A 17,495-nucleotide genomic window follows, 5' to 3' on the forward strand; every position below is an offset into this window, starting at 1 on the left:
GTGGGAACCCTGATTATAATTCAGCTGTTCATGGTGGATCTACTCTAACCTTCCTAGTTAAGTGAAGCAAGGGTGAGGCTTCGCTCTCTCCCACCTTCTCCCTCCTCCTTCCTGCTTCCCTTGTCCTCTTCTTCTTCTCCCACTCTCTCCCCCTCCTTTTCTCTCCATTCCCCCCACTCTTTTCTTTTTTAAAAATTTTTTATTTGTTTATTTATTATGTATACAGTGTTCTGTCTGCATGTACACCTGCAGGCCACAAGAGGGCACCAGCTCTCATTATAGATGGTTGTGAGCCACCCTGTGGCTGCTGGGAATTGAAGTCAGGACCTCTGGAAGAGCAGTTGGTGCTCTTAACTGCTGAGCCATTTCCATTTCTCCAGGCCCCTTTCTTATTTCCTTAAGCCAGTTTCAATTGGATTTCCACTCCCCCCCCCCCCCCCCCCCATTTGCCGGTAAAACCATTTTACCAATAGCATCCAGACTAGGCTGTACCCTCCTGAGTCACAGGAAGTGGGGAGGTGACAGAGATAAAGAGGACAGTGGAAAAGGAAGCGAGTGCCAGTTTAGTCTCTGGCCTGTGCTTTTTAACCTGGCAGGAGGCCTGGCAGATGCGTGGACATTTTGCACAGGAGAAAGGCTTGCCTGACAGAATGCTACTCTCTTTAAGGAAGAAGAGTGACGGTGAGAACCCTTCAGGTGAGCCACACTTACCTGAGGAAATCATGAGGGCTAAAGCAGGCCTTCTTAAATGAATAGCGTGTAGCCACGCCCAGATTACATAAGCCTTCAGAAGCCTCACACCAGCCACGCCCAGACTACATAAACCTTCAGGAGGCTCACACCAGCCACGCCCAGACTACATAGGCCTTCAGGAGGCTCACACCAGAAGGTTTTTTTTTTTGTTTTTTGTTTTTTGTTTTTTTTTACTACTGGTCCCTTATGACTCATTACCTGGTGTGTTTCAGAAATGTTCTCAGTACATGTGGTACTATGGTCTTTCTAATTGCTATTTTTCTTATTCTTTTTTTTTTTAAACTTGGCTGCCAGCTGACTGATTAATAATCGTAAGAATGTGTGGAGCGTGTCCGTTGCTAATAATCAAAACATCTGGGTACAGGTACCAAAGATGTGCTTCAGGGAGAGCAGGCCTGCGGTCATGGTTGGGATCTGGAGAAGTAAGCTCTCTGCATGACAGAGTGAGGATGTAACTACTGTGCCATCCACCTTGTCAGAGGGAGTATCGTGTGGGAACACCCGAGGCACCTTAAGAAGGGATAAAAATCCACATACAGTCTTCACAGGCAGCCCAAGATGCCTGTCCTCAGTCCTAATTGCTTCCCAGGCTCTGCACTACACTTGGGATGTAGCCTTAGCTTTTGAAGACATATTCCCAGAATCCCTTGCCAACTGGGGATGAGTTTCTGCCAATGGGCCGCACCAGTTGAGGTAGAAGTAAGAGAGGAGGAGATAGAATTCTTTCCTGGCTCTAGCGCAGCCACTGATTAAGGGCATCTGGTCTTCCTGGAGCCTCTCGTGGAGCCCTCAGGCTACCTTACCCAAGGTTCCAGACCATCCACAGGCCTGGCTGGGGGCCATCAGCACTAAATCCTCTCCTTAAGATCCTCTTCACCTTAATCATATCGGGGGTGCCCATCTGTCTGTTTTCTCAGCACTCCTTATATGAGGGGTTCCTGATATTAAATATCCTTTAGAAATACCTGGGTTTTTGGTCTTGTTTTGTTTGTTTGTTTTCGAGACAGGGTTTCTCTGTGTAACCTTGGCTGTTCTAGACTCTCTTTGTAGATCAGGCTGGCCCCGAACTCACAGCAATCTGCTTGCCTCTGCCTCCTGAGGCATGCGCCACCACGCCCGGCTTACTTTTGAGATATCTGAAGTGGTTTTGTTTTCTGACATATACCTGTGTTTTCTTTAGACCTAGGGACCCTTAAGGACCCAAAGGGAACTTGAGAAAAGCCTGTGTGATTATTTGGTGCATTTGGTAATTCATTAAGAAATATCCTTTCCATAGTCTGGACCTAATTTTGAGAGGTTTTCGTGAATCAAAGCCCCCTTCGATGATAGCCTAACAGCCGCACTCACCATGCTGAGGACATTTTGTTTCTAACCTGGCCTTCCTTGAGATTCTTTTCCTATTTTAAAATGAGAAGCCTTGGGTAACTGGTGCCTCACAGTGTTCAGTAATTACATGGTCTTTCCCTAGGCTGTTTAAGCAATCCGTGCTCGAGGCCCGTCCTCATTTTGGAGTGACTAATGGCGCTGATTACAGGAAGTATGATGTGGCTGGCCATCAGAGAGTTTTAGCGTGGATAAGTTTATCAAATAATGTCAATTTGGCGACACCTGCCCGATTTCAGGATTTCATTGTCTTGGTTTCTCTGGAAATTTCCAGTGATCTCCCCTATCAAAGACAATGCAGCTAAGGGCTTGGTGGTGCATGCTTTTAATCCCAGCACTCAGGAGGCAAAAGCAGGCGGATCTCTGTGAGTTCAAGGCCAGCCTGGTCTACAAAGCAAGTCCAGGACAGCCAGGTCTACACAGAGAGACCCTGTCTTGAAAAACCAAAACAAACAAACAAACAAAAAACAAAATAAAACAAAAACCATGCATGTTGTTATGAATGTCCTGGATGGAGCTTACAGAAAAGGGTTTTTTTTTTTACTGCTGTAAAAGCTTTCTCCACCATTGCTCTGGGCTGAGGCGTTCCTTGGTCAGTCATGGAAGGGGACATATTCCTGAACCGTCACTCCAGCCTGTGGAGCTGAGATAAGCTTTTCAGAATCAGGAGTCAGCTGTGGAATGAGGGACCCATCACTGAACCACTGCTCTGGGCTGCGGAGTTGAGAGAGTTCCTGAATCAACCGTGTGTCCCACAGATGTCCCTAGCAGAGGGAAAGGGTGCACTATCAGCAGGCAATGGCCGAGAAGCTGCAGGGCAGTCCCTCTGCGCTGAAAGGGCACCAAGGCGACACACCACAACATGTGCTCCCGTTGGTCTAGTTAAAGTTCTTGGGTCAAAAGCACTTCTTTTTGTGTGTTTGTGATAATGCCAGAGGTCGCTCTTGAGTAGCATTCTTTAAGTCCATCCACTGTGTTTTTTGGAGACAGTCACTTACTAGCCTGCAGCTAGCCAATTACACTAGGCCTGCTGGCCAGAGAGCTCCAGGGACTTGCCAGCCTCTGTCTCCCCTACTCCGTGGGATTATAAGACGCTGCCACTACAGCTGGCTTTTACATGGGTTCTGACATTGAGCTAGGTTCTTGTGCTCTTTTTCTTTTAATTGAAATTCTTAGCTGGGCAGTGGCAGTGCATTAAACACAGCACTCAGGAGGCAGAGGCAGGCAGATCTCTGTGAGCTCAAGACCAGCCTGGGGTCTAGAGAGCAAGTTCTACGAAAACTAACTGTGTGTGTGTGCACACGCACGTGCATGCGTACCACGGTACTCATGTATAAGTCAGAGGACAACTACCTGGTGCTGGTTCTTTTCCTCATGTGAGTTGTAGGGATCAAACTCAGGTCGTCAGACTTTTATGGCAACGGCTTTTTTCTATTGATCTATCTTATTGGCCTCATGTCCTGATGCTCTCATGGTGAGCACTATGGATGCTGAGCTATCTATTCTCCAAGATGATGACTTTTAAGTATGCACATCCTAATGCAGTGCATATCAGTCCAAGACTGGGATCCAGCATCTAGTGAAGAGTGGTACATAGGAAGCACCACACGGATGCTGAATGGATGCAGGAGAGCCATTCATTTGCTTCTAATCATTTTAGCAGCCATGGACTTTAATAGTCATTCTATCCCCTAATGATACACTTGAAACAATTTGATTTTAGTTTCATCCTGGGGAAGTATGTGTTCATTTGGCATTGAAGTGAAATCCCTCAAGGACACATCTTAGGCAAACTGAAAAGTTCTAAGCTCCGCTAAGGGGGTTTGTGACAGACACAGAGAAGCAGGGGTGAGGGACATTGGACAGATGGCCTCTGGGCATTGTTCCCCTGAAGCTGCTCTGTTCTCCCAGACGCGACTTTGAGGCCTGGCATTTAGCACAAGGTGTCTTTTAGCTGCCTGCTTCTGGCTGTCCACAAGGTCAATGTGCCCTCTACTAATGCTGGAGTCGGGTAACAGAGTTGAAACACAGCAACGATCAACAGGAAATAAAACATTTTTATTGAGTATCCATGTAATATGTTAAGTCATTTTTAACAACAATCAGAAAACTACCATGGGCTCCACTACACAAAGTGAAACAAAAATTTGAACCACTTATCAAAAAATGAAGGGAAAATACAGCTAAAGGAGTTGGCTCGCGGGCCACGAGCCTTATGGCAGAAGAAAACACCCCAACATTTCTACGAGACACAGAGGAAAACCCACACATAGAAACACTCAAGCAGGCAGTAAATATACACAAAGGCAACTAGGATCTTTCTAGGGCATCAGCTTCTAAGACTTTACACAGCATTGTCAGAAAGGTACGTGTGGCTTATCAGAGGATGAATGTTGGTCCGAAAGCAGGTCCAGTCACCGGCTCATGAGACATGACGTAGTACCAACTAATTCTGTGGTGACGATCCCACGTTGGCAGTGTTGTAAGAGAATGTGCTAAGGAGTAGTGTAATGCAGGAAATAATGTCTGTTCGGCAGCCGGGAGCTGCTTCCTTAGAAATGTTGTTCCATTGCGTACAACTTAAGTCAGGAGATGGTGAAATTAAATGTCAGCGTCTGGCATTTAAAGTGCTTTTAAAAAGTCAGTCAACTCCTTCGGTTTGGTAGGACTTAGTCCCTAAGATAGGAAAGCACCTCCTTTGAGTCTCCTGTTTTAAACTGCTGTTGAATCTCACCTATGAGTGTGCAGGTCCTACCATCTGTGGTTTTAATTTTTAAAAAGTGCTGTTCATCCACAGGAAAGGATTCTCTCCTTGTCCCGTGGGCCTGTCTTATTTCTAAAGAGTTTGCTGTGATGAGGATGAAGAGCACAGGGTGCGCCTCTTCTCTGATGAGGAAAGAATTGCAACCTGGATTTGGATTTTTGTCTTGCATGTGTGGGAGAGACAGCTGACCCCGTGTTTAAAGTCTACCGAAAGCCCTTTTTTTTTTTTGGGATTTTTCTTGATTTTTGTCCACAACAGGGAGCTTAGTCCTAAAGACTCAGGCCTTGCTTAGCGTTCCCCCATTTTATTTTGGTGTATTCTGTGAAGACAGTCTCTCCCTTCAGAGCGTCGCTGCTCTCTATGGCCTGGAGATGGAGACAGGTCGCAGTGTCAGCTGGGAGAAGAGACTAAGAAGCAGGGTTAGGCAGCAGGCTCACCTTCCTGAAGTGGCTGTCTACCAAAGCGGGACAAATATGGACTAGTGCACAGTGTTGACAAAATGCTGTGTGTTCTCCCCACCCCTCTACTCTTTCTGTATCTTTCTGTCCTATGCATAGCTGTTCAGTTCTGAGTTGGTCCTTGGGAAAGAGAACTGTTTGTGCTACACACATGTTGGGCAGTGCAGTAAGAGGGAATGGCAGTATTGTTACAATATAACTACGGAATAAGTTGAGTGCTATCCACTGAGGAAACTACGTGTCTAAGCACACAGGGCAGTCACAGTGTTACACAGAGCAGTCCTTAAGACTCATATGGAATGACTAGTAGCTTCGTAATAGTGCCGTTTACTACAGAGTAACATTGAAAACATTTAAAAACTCCTCCTAAGTCAAGCATCTAGTGTACATAAGAGGTTGCTTCAGTTTGCTAAAACTTGTTCTTGGTTTCACCTTTGTTTAAAGGACAAATTAAAACTTAAGTAAAAAGAGCATATAAAAAGATCACTAGCTGTCTGTTTTGGCTTAATCAAAGTGCATTCAGAACTATGGCTAATTGTTTGTTATTTTTCATCTTTTGATGGGATTACAATACTGTCTGTTTACCACAAAGTAATTTTGTGTAATAAGCACAGATTGCTGTGTTAAAAATATTCTGCATTCCTTCTAATCTCGTTTTGTATAATAAAATATTTTGTTACAAAGTCTTACGTGCATACCTTTTGGAATCATTATTGGTGTGAAGTCTGGGTCAGAATTCACAGGTTGCACGTTATTATATAAATGTGATAATGGAGAGCTATTATTTTCTGTTTAAATAGTCAGGCAATATTTCAGAAACGCTGACTTCTCTCAGCTTCTCCTCCCCCACCCTAACCCCAAACAAAGGCATGCACCACACGCAACACACGTGCATACTCTCACGCTTGCACACTCTCACACAGAGAACACCATGGTGATGCTATGCGAGATGCAGTCGTATGAACTCACTGACCCCTGCTCATCACTTCCTTGAACGTAAGGGTGAAGCCATGATTTTCAGCTTTGCAGATACAGACAGACAGATGCTACTCTGGTTTGTGGCTTTGCTTCCTTGAGGTCAGCCTGGATGCTGCTCAGGTCATGCTATTTGCCTGTGAAAGAATTCTACAAAATTGGGTTCGCCCACCAAGGCTGTAGTGTGAGCCAATCTTGGTACTCAAATGATTGACTAGAAAGCTCAGGTTTAAGTTGTCCTTTAAGATGTCAGTTGAACTGTACTAGTGCCTTTCACGTTGATATTTTTTGCTGGAATGCAGACGATACTATATTTACCATATAATATATTATCAGCTCTCCTATATCTCAGTCAATTTACATAGTTTAAAATAGAACATCTTATTAAAAACATCTAGATATACACAGATTAGGAAACGCGTACAACATACAAATACACAAACTAGAAATAAATCTTTAGCATACTGGTATATACAACGGTGTGATACAATACATCATTTCAGTCATGCTCTATCTACACATCATATTGCTTAAAAGAAGAGTAGATTTGGAGGGCAGTGGCATGATGAAGGGCATGGGGGCTCTCTACACTTAAATCTGTGCAAATTAAAACAGGATCTGAAGTACCACTGAATTGTATTAGGAATGCATGGCTGGAAACTGAAAGGACCCATATTACTGAGGTATTTACAGATACTGGCTAAAGAGCACTATGTGGGCAAATGCAGAAAGGCTTCTTTTTCCCTTTACTTCTTGACAGCCAGCATGGCATCTACCTCCTCCTCTACCTGGAGAGTGTGCCACTGGGCGATGGGTCGCCGGGGATTGGCCAGCATGTCGGACCAGTGTCGCAGCTCTGCCCCGGTGCTGTTGTAGCCCACAAAGACTTTGCCGATGGCATCGTTCTTCCCAATCTTGTCATAGTCCAAAACAGTTACCACCACTTGCACTTTCTGAAAGAGGACACAAACATGCACAAGTGTCAGCCAGCCTACAGGTAGAGCGCTGGGACCCAGAGCTCCCCTGGGACCCGAGGAGCAAGAACTAAGAATCCACTCCTAACCACCAAGATGGGGCTTGAAGTACTTGACTATGGAAGCTTCGGCCCAGGGTTCTCTGTTCTATCTCTATATTGTTGTCCTCATCAGCACCATCATCACTGTCATCACCACCCTACTACCTTTTATTTGGGGGGAAGGGAGCAGTGTCTCATGTACTTCAAGCTCACTATGTTGTTGAGGGCTGACCTTGACCTCCTAATCCTCCTGTTTCTACCTTCCAAGTGTTGCGAGTACAGGTGTGTGTCATCGTGCCTGGTGGCCACCTTAATATATACATATTAATTTTTTATTATCTATTTTATGTTTACAGAAGAAATAATTCAGTTATTTATCTCAGTAGATCCTATTAATATTTCCATTGTACAGATAAAGATACTGGAAGCTCATGAACGTTTTCTAACTTGTCTGATATCACACAAGGAACGATTGAGTTGGTTTCTAGGCTCTAGGCTGTTAACCACCATGGAAGCCAAACTACCGCTGGAAGGCTGGGACACTGCTTTATATAGCTCACCTGCAAGTGTTCTGGCATCAGGACTTAGCCCTTTCTCTTTTGCTGCTGTTGTTGTTCATGAATTATGATTTCATTTTAAGAGGTGTCAGCCAGCATTGTATGGAAAACTAAAAGGATTTTACCTAATCATATAATTGTGACCATAAAGTGTGGCAATATAGTAAATATCCTTTTTTTAAAAGGCAGTAACTACATAAAATATGCATTTTCTTGAGTATGATTCTTTGAATGAGCATTAATTAGTAACTACTGTGTATCTGATTTTAAATGGGTATCACCTTAGGACATGCATGATTTTCCTGGGATTCCATCAGATTGTAGATTTATTTAATAGCGCCCTCTGTTGGACTGACTGAATCAATGAAAGCAAATTCATAATATTATAGTATAAAAGAAACACCCCTGAAGAATTTCTCAGTTCTACTTCCTATGTAATGACTTAGATTCGTCAGGATATGTGATGGCTCTGATTTAGACACTGGATATAAAGATAAAAGATTAAGATAAAGTAGCTATATCAATTTGTGGCCAGCATTAAAGGGAAGAGAAATACAATGATGAAAGGCAGGCCTAGGTGAAGTCCAGTGACATAGCTTTGTGGACTTTGATTCTGAACTGAACTACTCTGTTGTGTGTTGAGAGATCTCATTGAGGTATATCTTTGGAAGAGCAACAGCTACTTCAGTTTTACAAAGTATTTTCTTATTACATTTATTTAGTGTGTGTGTGTGTGTGTGTGTGTGTGTGTGTGTGTGTGTGTGTATGTGTGCAGGCATGTGTGCCACACTGCATATGTGGAGATCAGAGGACAACTTGCAAAAGTTGCTTCTTTCCTATCACGTGTGTCCTGGGCATCAGTCCCAGGTCATGAGGATTGGCAGCAAGTTTCCTTATCCACTTAGCCATCTCACAGGCCTACTGTAGCATTGACTTCTATGTGCCGTCTTGTTAGGCTAGGCATACGGCGCAGAGGTAGTAGGATCATCTACCAGTATCACAGATAAATAAAATAAATGAATTGCCTATTTACTAGGTAGTGTTTGGGAGCAAGGGCAAGATGGGATTGTGGCTCTGATTCTCAGATCTTGTCCCAAGCAAATGCTCTGTGACGTGACGCAATTGTTATGCAGGGACCAGCATTGGGGCACTATGTGCAGACATAATGGACATTTTCAGAGTTAGGACAAACTTGATTATATTGCCGAGAGGCAAACTGATTAGGGTGCCCAATGGGTTTATTTAGCAGGTGCCTCTGTAGTTTATTTCTGCATTTGTTTTTTGATGGAGATGATGAAGACATTTTTCGAATGCTTTTAGAAACTGGTATAATTTGCTTCCTTCACAAATGTTTCACGGGGATTGAGAAAGAATAAAGACAGGCACATAATCTCACAGTCTCATCCTGAGAGAAAACTAAGCCCCTTCTTTAGCAGGTAAAACGCTACATAAGCTTTAGGGCAGCGGTTCTCAACATGCAGTCAACACCTCTTTGGGAGTTGAATGACTCTTTTACTAGGGTCACATATCAGATATTAACATTATGATTCATAAAAATTAGATATGAAGTAGCAACAAAAAATACTTTTATGAGCTGGACGTGGTGGTGCATGCCTTTAATCTCAGCATTCGAGAGGCTGAGGCAGGTGGATTTCTGTGATGAGGCCAGCCTGGTCTACAAAGTGAGTCTAGGACAGCCAAGGCTACACAGAGAAACTGTGTCTAGAAAAACCAAAAAAGAAAAAAAAATAATTTTATGGTTGGGGGTTACCACAACTTGAGAGACTGTATGTTTAATTAAGGGGTAATTAATTAATGTTTGATTAAGGGGTTACAGCATTAGGCATTGCTTTAGGCAAATACAAAGATTGGGAAAACAGCATTCTGGGAGAAAGAAATAAAGAAAAGAAGAGAAAGAAGATTTGTTGGAGCAGCCAGAGAAGGCAGGATGCAGCCAGTGGGTGCATGCTCTTCCCAAACCCAATCTGCTCCGTCAGACTGAGGTCCTCTCATCTCTAAAATGCTACCCCAAATCAAACCACATATTTTGTTTTGTTTTTAATAAGCCTCCCTTTCAGCATATTTGTACTTTCTGAAATTCAGGGGTGAAATGTATTTTTATAAGTATGGGATTATAGCCCAAAGTTTACAAGAAGATTTTTTTTTAAGAACAAAATGTTAGGGGTTTTTAGTTTCCACAGGAATAATATCTTATAATTCAAAAAGTTTACTGAGCAGATATTGCAAAAAAAAAACAAAAACAAAAACAAAAACAAATTATGGTAAAAAACTGATGTCTCAAGGATTTGCCAGAAGGTCTGAGTGCTCACAGGTTTAGCTACTGAACAAATAGTGACTGGGGACAGGAAAATAGAACCATTTACTTATTTAACAGATACTGAAAATAAATAAGTCCAAACAATTTCCAAGCACGAGAAAGTGTGTATGAGCTAGCTTATATAAACACCACGGGCCAATGCTAGAAGGTGGGATACTGGTTATTTTTGCTCTATAGAAGCAGCCTGCTTATTGTAGCCTCGACATAAACAGGCGAGCTCATTCTCTCCTGGCTTTTGGAGTCTATAGGCAAGCTTACTGACATAGCAAAGCGGTTCTGTTGCTTTCCTATTTTCTACTGTGTTTCCGCTCAGCGGAAGATGGCTAGCTGTTCCAGCTGATGAGTCAGCACCTCTCGTGCTGTGCGTCTTATTATGTCCTGGGTGGTGGAGCTCAGGCATCAAATGTGCATAGGCCAGTTCTAATGAAGGCACGGGCACTGACGGCTCGCAGGGCCTGCGCTTGCCATTTCTGTGATCTGAAGGCATGAAATTGGTTGGAAGGATAAATTCATGCCTGACGTTACCTGGATTTGCTCGAAGGGAACTTCAAAGCTGAAGGACTCGTTGTAGTAGGGGTTAAGCGTGTTCTTCTTAATGGTTGTCTTTTTCTTCTTCAGCCTCTTGCCATTCTGCATCAGGTGAATTTTCACATAAGGATCTGAAAAAACAGATGCAGGGATCATGAGGGCGTGTGTTTTAGTTTAGCTAGAATATTTCATTACAGCTTGCTTGCTTTGCATGCGGTGCTGAGGTGCATGCCGCAGGGGCTGCACATCATGCTTGGAGATGCAAGGACAGCTTGTGGGAGGCTGTCCTCGACTACCGTGTGGGTCCTAGGGATCAAATTCAGGTCATCAGCTTTGGCAGCAGGGACTTTTACTGTCTGAACCTTCTTGCCATCCATAGATGCATGTTTTCGGCCATAAAATTAGCTTGGAAAAGGACTGAACCCCAACAAATAAGTGATTACATAGCTTCTATTTAATATCTTGTGAAACATCAAACACCTTTTATTGAGAGGTTGTAAGTAAGCTCTGTGGCAGGCTTATTGTCATGCTAGCTGAATTTCCTAGTTACATTTGGAAGGGAAGAACAGTGGTATTCTGAGAAACCAGCTCTTCGGGGAGAAAATGTCTTGACATGTAGCATTTGCAGATTTCTGTGGTGCAAGTATGCTCACCATGGCCCGTTTTAAGCCACAGACAGACTAACATCTGTCCTCTAAAGTCTCTGGGAACTTAGCAATTGGCTGCTGTGAGCTGGCAGAAGGCTTGGTCATACCTTGCTAATGCATGGGAATAAAGCTAGACAGAGACAGGACAAAGGGGCCACTCTATTCATTTATTAATTCACGTATACAGCCAACACTGGTTGAGTGTTGGGCCCTCTTGTTACTGAGAGGGACAGCAGTGAACACAGCAGATCTCTGCTTTCATGATGGAATCTCAGGCTTGCGCAGTAATAGCTACCATGGTTTGAGAGAAAGGAGATTCATGTGAAATTAGGAGTTGATGAGCACAGTGCAAAGAAGGAGCAGAACCAAGATCTGATGGTAAACAGCAGCGATGGTAGAGCATGTGATAAAGCAGGAAAAGTAGGAACAGGAACGCTTGAACTGTTTAGAAGACCTCTCTATGGAGGGGCTGAGGAAGAGAAGGCAGCGCTTACTCAAGTGGCACTCTCTGGTGTGTGTGTGTGTGCGTATGTGTGCGTGTGTGTGCGTGTGTGTGTGTGTGTGTGTGTGTGTGTGTGTGTGTGTGAGAGAGAGAGAGAGAGAGAGAGATATCATACTAAGCCTTCATAGGTTCCCAGTAACTCCCTTCAAGTTTGTGCAAAGGAATAAGGGAGAGGCGGGTAGTCACAAGGGTGGGATGATTCTCTGAGCAGTTTTCCTCAAGCCTCATTAGGCAATGGTAAAGTAATAAGCCCGTCACTAGAGGGACGAGGAGCACCCACTTACAGCTTTCATTACTAATGGATACATGACATGCCTTCACCTCGCAAGAAACCATGGCCAAGAGGAAAAATGTCTCTGCTGTTTTTCTTAAGCAAAATCCATTTCATATATAATGCAAGTTCATTATAGAAAAGTACCAGAAGGCAGTGATAAAAGGAAAAAAATTAGTATCATCCAAAATAACTACTGCTAAGCCTTTCAGATTTTCTCTCTTCTTTCAGAACTTGAGTTGGGAGAAATATTACAGGCAGTCTAAAGCCCACATAGTTTTAGAAAAGCTGCAGATAAGAGGGTTGTTTTTATCTACCCTCTTTGTACATCAGTAGAATATAACTCCTGACAGAGACGCTATCTGTTATATTCACTATGCTAGATCACTGCAATAGTCTGACACATAATGAAAATTGGGCGGTGCACTGAGCATGCTACGGATTTATTCTGTTACCCAGCTGCGTTCTAACCCCCAGCTGCTTTTTTGTTGTTGTTGAATGAACAAGTAGATGGTAGTTAGGACCTCACAATGCAGGTTCTTTCTCTTGGTCCTGACTTCTTCGTATTGCCCCAAAGCCACTGTATTTAGATGTATGTAGATTGAGGATTTAAAAAAAAAATCATTATTCAGTGCTGTACTCAGTCAAGATTTTTTTTTTTTTTTAAAGTCCTGCAATCTGAAGTCGTAGATGACTTCTTCGTTTTCTCCGGGCATCTCCACTTCCACCCTCTCCTTGACCTCCTCAACTCCCATGTCTTCTCTGGCTTCCTCACTGCACTGAAGTCCACTCTTGGATTCTGATCCCTTTGCAGATGGCCTTAATCCCCCGTTTATCTCATTAGTGGCTTCTGTGAGATTAAGCCTCGCCTGGTTCTCTGACTCCTGTGCTGAGGCCTCTAAATAGGAGTACAGCCATATGGTGACTCACACCTATGGGCTTTGAGGACACATAGCTTTTTAAGGCAAAAAATCACCTCTCCCACAAAGTAGGCCCCTGTATGATTACATTTTTTTTTTTCTGTTTTAGGGGCTAGTCTGCAAAGCAAATCCTTGCTCTCTCCCAGTGACTTGGTGGCTTAAAAGTCTAGGCAGTTGTGTCATAAGATACAATTTTATGGAAATGATACAATAGGCTGTAATGGGACTTAATAATGTGGCTTTTCCTGAGTTCTGCAGCTAGACACTCGGCATGGTATTGGAACATCCCTTGGGGTTTTGGAAGCATGTAAATAGTGTGGGGAATTATGCAAGCGATGCAACTGGGCTACCCCTCAGGCACTCTGTGTCCTTGAGGCTTGTGGATTCCTCCAGTTCCCAGCAGCAAGTACGCATGTACATCGTCCTCATCGGAGTACTGACAGGCTTTTGTCAACACCATCTAAGATGTCTGCTGCCACCCGAACAGGCACAAGACTGGATATGTCATGACTTTCATTTGTTTAATTTATGTCTATACATACTAGTCCATTTCTCTTAAAACTTTGGTATAAAGAAAGGTCACTTTGTCTGATCTCTAATTTCTAATGATCTTTGGATGCAACCTAAATAAGAAAGATAGACTGGGGACCCATATCAGAAAAACCTAATCCTGAATCCTATTCCTAAAACCCATAGAAAGAGAGGACAGAAGTGACTCCACACAGTTGTCCTTTCATCTCCACATGAGCTTCATGGTATAGGTGTGCCTGTGACACACACACACACACACACACACACACACACACACACCATGGCTGGTGGTCTGGGTCATAGTTAGGGCTCTCATTTGGCTTTGTTTTCTCTTGTTGGAAATCATGTTGGCTGGACTTAATCTCCTTTCTGTCATAGTAGCTCTTTTGACATGGAGGTTTTTCAGGACATTCTAGTGAGACCGCTCTCAACCCTACATGTTAACAAGCCCTTTTAGTATACCAAAGTAAAGTATGTGTTGCTACTGCTTATAATTACAGTAGGCAGAATAATAACTCCTCCAAAGACATAACACTCTCATCTTGAGAACCCGTGAATATGTTGTATGGCAAAGGGGACTTGGCAAATGGGATTAAAGCAAAGACTTCCAAATAACGTCAGTGTTTCCAGAAGGGCCCACTCTTTTCACTTGCTCCTTCATATTTCTCTTTGGTTAGTCCCTCCTAATCCACTGTGACTGCTCAAGACCAGAAATTCCATCTGCAGTTGTTGACGTCAAGCAATCCTTCATGCAGTTGCTAAAGCCATGTGTAACCACACCACCCATTAACAGTTTTTAACCACACCCCACCAGGGTATGTCTGGTCCATAATAGCCTTTGCTTTGTCTCTCATGCGGGGTGGCTCAGTGTTCGTCACATGGAGCTGTAAATGCCACGGCTTTGGACTTCCTGTTCTATCCCATCTTAACTTCAACTCAAAAGTGCCTTCTTCCCTGAAGAATCTCTATAGAACGAGCAATTAGCATCTTCCCAGTCTGCAAAGATCCTCTTTGCCTGCATGCAGCCTTTTCTGTCTGTTTTGTTTCTTTTCTTTTTTTGTATTGGAGGATTTCTGTGCTACTTGCATAACTTAAAAACAGTCTCCTTTAGGGAAAACAAGGTTCTGAATGAAGAACTGTATCTTAAGCAGTGAACGTTGGGAAGGCCAACTACTGGCAAGATCGGCCAGGCTCCATCTCTATTCTGTACTTTACCTTGAAACCCTAGGACGTTGCCACCCCTTTCTGCTCCGAGGCAGTGCTAATGTCAAGTTGTGCTAACTTCATAGAAATATAATTGCCGAGCAGCAGGCTGTGAGCAATGACATATGAAGGAGCCACTAAAGGCTTTTTGTATTTACAAGGAGAGCTAGAAAGTGCAGTTCAAAGCTGAATAAAGCCTGATGCCTGCCGTTTTAATTCTGACAATTTTGCATAATGATACTGTCTTCTTTCTTAACTACCACAGTGACCGTGGGCCCTGGTGACCATGGCCCTTCTGTTTTCAAAGCCTTCCTTGCTAAGAATCAGCCTCATTGCAGCTGCTTTGTTCAACGCCATCTGAGCTGGTACATTTTATCCTTTATTCTTTGGATAATGTACACTGCATTCAACTTACGTGACTGGATGAAGAATGTGATAATCACATTAGTTAGGGCTCTAGCGATTGGACAAGCATTTCTAAATAGTTCAAATAAGAAGGTCCCTTATAGGCTTCATATGATAGAAAAGTCTAGAAGTGGGGTTTTGTGGCAGCATAGTGAATGCCCCCTGAAATCTCTTTCTTACTTAATTTTGGGTAATAGAACCCGGAAGTTTAAAGTGAGAGCAATTTATCCAGTTACCCACATTTTCTCTAAATCTTCTATGAGCCACTATGGCTAATTGACTACCTCCTGATTCTTAGGGGTGATGTAAGAAACTTCCATAGAGTTATCTCTCAAACTGTAGTTCTTGGTGCAGGAAACTTCTGGCAGTGTCTGATTACATTTCTCATGTCACCACAAAGAAAAGGAAAGATGTTATGGAAACTTAGGATAAGGGCAGGGATTGTGCTAAACATCCTATACATACAGGAAAGCCCACAACAGGAAAGATGAAGTTCAAAATATCAATAGACATGAGATTAATAACCTCCCCATAGAACCTCTTGCCCTCGACCTCTCTTTTCTTTAAGACACAGGTATGATGAGAGGGTGAGGGAGTTACCTTGTCCCTGCTTCACCAAGGCAAAGATAACAGTGTAACGGAGCAGCAGGATAGCAAGGTAGGAAGAGCCTGCATCCTTCTCTCAAACCACCTACCTATCATGGCCCCACTCCTATCTATGGATGCAAGGAAGATAAGGAATTGGAAAAAGAAATCTTGTGGGTTATCCTTGCCACATGGGGTTCATAGATAATATGAATTCAGTGACGTCAGCAGGTTCCAGCTTTGCCCATATCTCTGCTGTCTTTTCTACAGTGTCAGAACTGCACATGGTCATCTTGCTGGCCCTTCTAGGTTTTCTTGTTCCAGATACAAATAACAGCACTGCTGCATCCCATATGACCACAAAATACTATCCAAGGAAAAAGAATCTACACACAACGTTACCAAGAAAGCCCGAGTTTACTCTGATTAGATAGAATAGGTGAGATTCCTGTCCTAAAAATGCTAAGTGGGATGAAGCCAAGCGAGTTTAGATCTCAGTTCTAGGTCCCTCTTCAAATGAATAAGGAGGAAGGTCCAAGTTGACTTCTGGAGGTAGATATAGGCCCTTCTCCATTCGAAGTTCAACGTTAGGAGAAGAAAGGATGACTCTCATCTCACTGCGATCCAGAAGGGCTGTACTCAAAGGGGGCTGGAAGATGGGAGGGAACCAGCAGGCGTTAATAGAGTTTTCAGCAATGGCCTCTGCCTAAATTTGGGAATGTAGATATGATTATTTGTCAAGAGACATGTCTCATATTCAAGCAAGTTCCCAGGAATAAACCATCAAGTACTTGTCTAAAGTGGGCGAGAAGTAGGAGAGGCTGTGGAGTTCAGCATGGTAAATTTAGAATTCAGCATTTCTTTGTCAAGTGCAGGGGTTTTTTTTTTTCTTCCTTCTGATTTTTTTTGTTTTGTTTTGTTTTGTTTTTGTTTTTGTTTTGAGACAGGGTTTCTCTGTGTAGCCTTGGCTGTCCTGGACTTACTTTGTCACCCAGGCTGGCCTTGAACTCACAGAGATCCTCTGGCCTCTGTTTCCCTAAATGCTGAGATTACCAGGGTGTGCCATCATGCCCAGCATTCTTCTGCACTTTTTTGAGTAAGCCTCATTATACCAGTAAGTCAATTGTTTAACAGTGTAAAATAATTAAATAGTAATCATGTTCAAAGAACTAACAATTTTCATTCTGATCACTAGCAGTTTCAGCATATTTACTCGAGGGGATCTTTATAAATAATTTATAAGCATTTAGGAAAGACTATAAGACTTCATATTCCTATGTAGTTTAAATGTGTAGATTAAAATGCTCCCTGCAATGCTATAGCAAAGTTGCAACATTAAAAATATATTCTGGGCCAATTGTCCATGTGAACATACAATTTAAAAATGAATTTACATTAGTTAAGTGTGATGCTCACTAGAAGAAAACAACATTACCCGAATGACTAGCACAGGGAAAAACCAAGCCCTTTTAATGAGCCAGATCAGAAAATAGCAAAGGCTGACTTAGCTCATTATGGTGTCAGCTTTGGAGGGACAAAAAGCGGAAAGGCAAAATGCTGTTCTAAATGAAATGGAAGGCACTTTCTTTTAAAATGGTGGTGGTGGAAACCACCAAATTCCAAGTAGCATTTGAGGTCCGTCAAATTGTTTCTGTGTGAT

At 43.0% G+C, this 17,495-nt stretch overlaps 1 protein-coding gene and 1 long non-coding RNA gene across 8 annotated transcripts in view; one reads left to right on the top strand and one right to left on the bottom strand.

Moving 5' to 3' along the window:
* The window catches only part of LOC311605786, a 192,665-nt gene that overhangs the window by 49,972 nt on the left and 125,198 nt on the right, over window positions 1-17,495 (top strand). The window lies entirely within an intron of this gene.
* Window positions 4,176-17,495, bottom strand: part of SYT1 (synaptotagmin 1) — a 527,282-nt gene continuing 513,962 nt past the window's right edge. For all 6 annotated transcript variants that reach the window (XM_084796605.1, XM_084796607.1, XM_084796608.1 and 3 more), the window contains 2 exons: window positions 10,769-10,902; window positions 4,176-7,286 (listed from right to left, as the gene is read on the bottom strand). In XM_084796605.1, the coding sequence (XP_084652731.1) occupies window positions 7,080-7,286; window positions 10,769-10,902 (341 nt within the window). In that variant the 3' untranslated portion in view covers window positions 4,176-7,079. The remainder of the gene's footprint in view (window positions 7,287-10,768; window positions 10,903-17,495) is intronic.

This window comes from Acomys minous (genome assembly GCF_964271855.1).
Source record: "Acomys minous genome assembly, chromosome: 9".
Classification (NCBI taxonomy): domain Eukaryota; kingdom Metazoa; phylum Chordata; class Mammalia; order Rodentia; family Muridae; genus Acomys; species Acomys minous.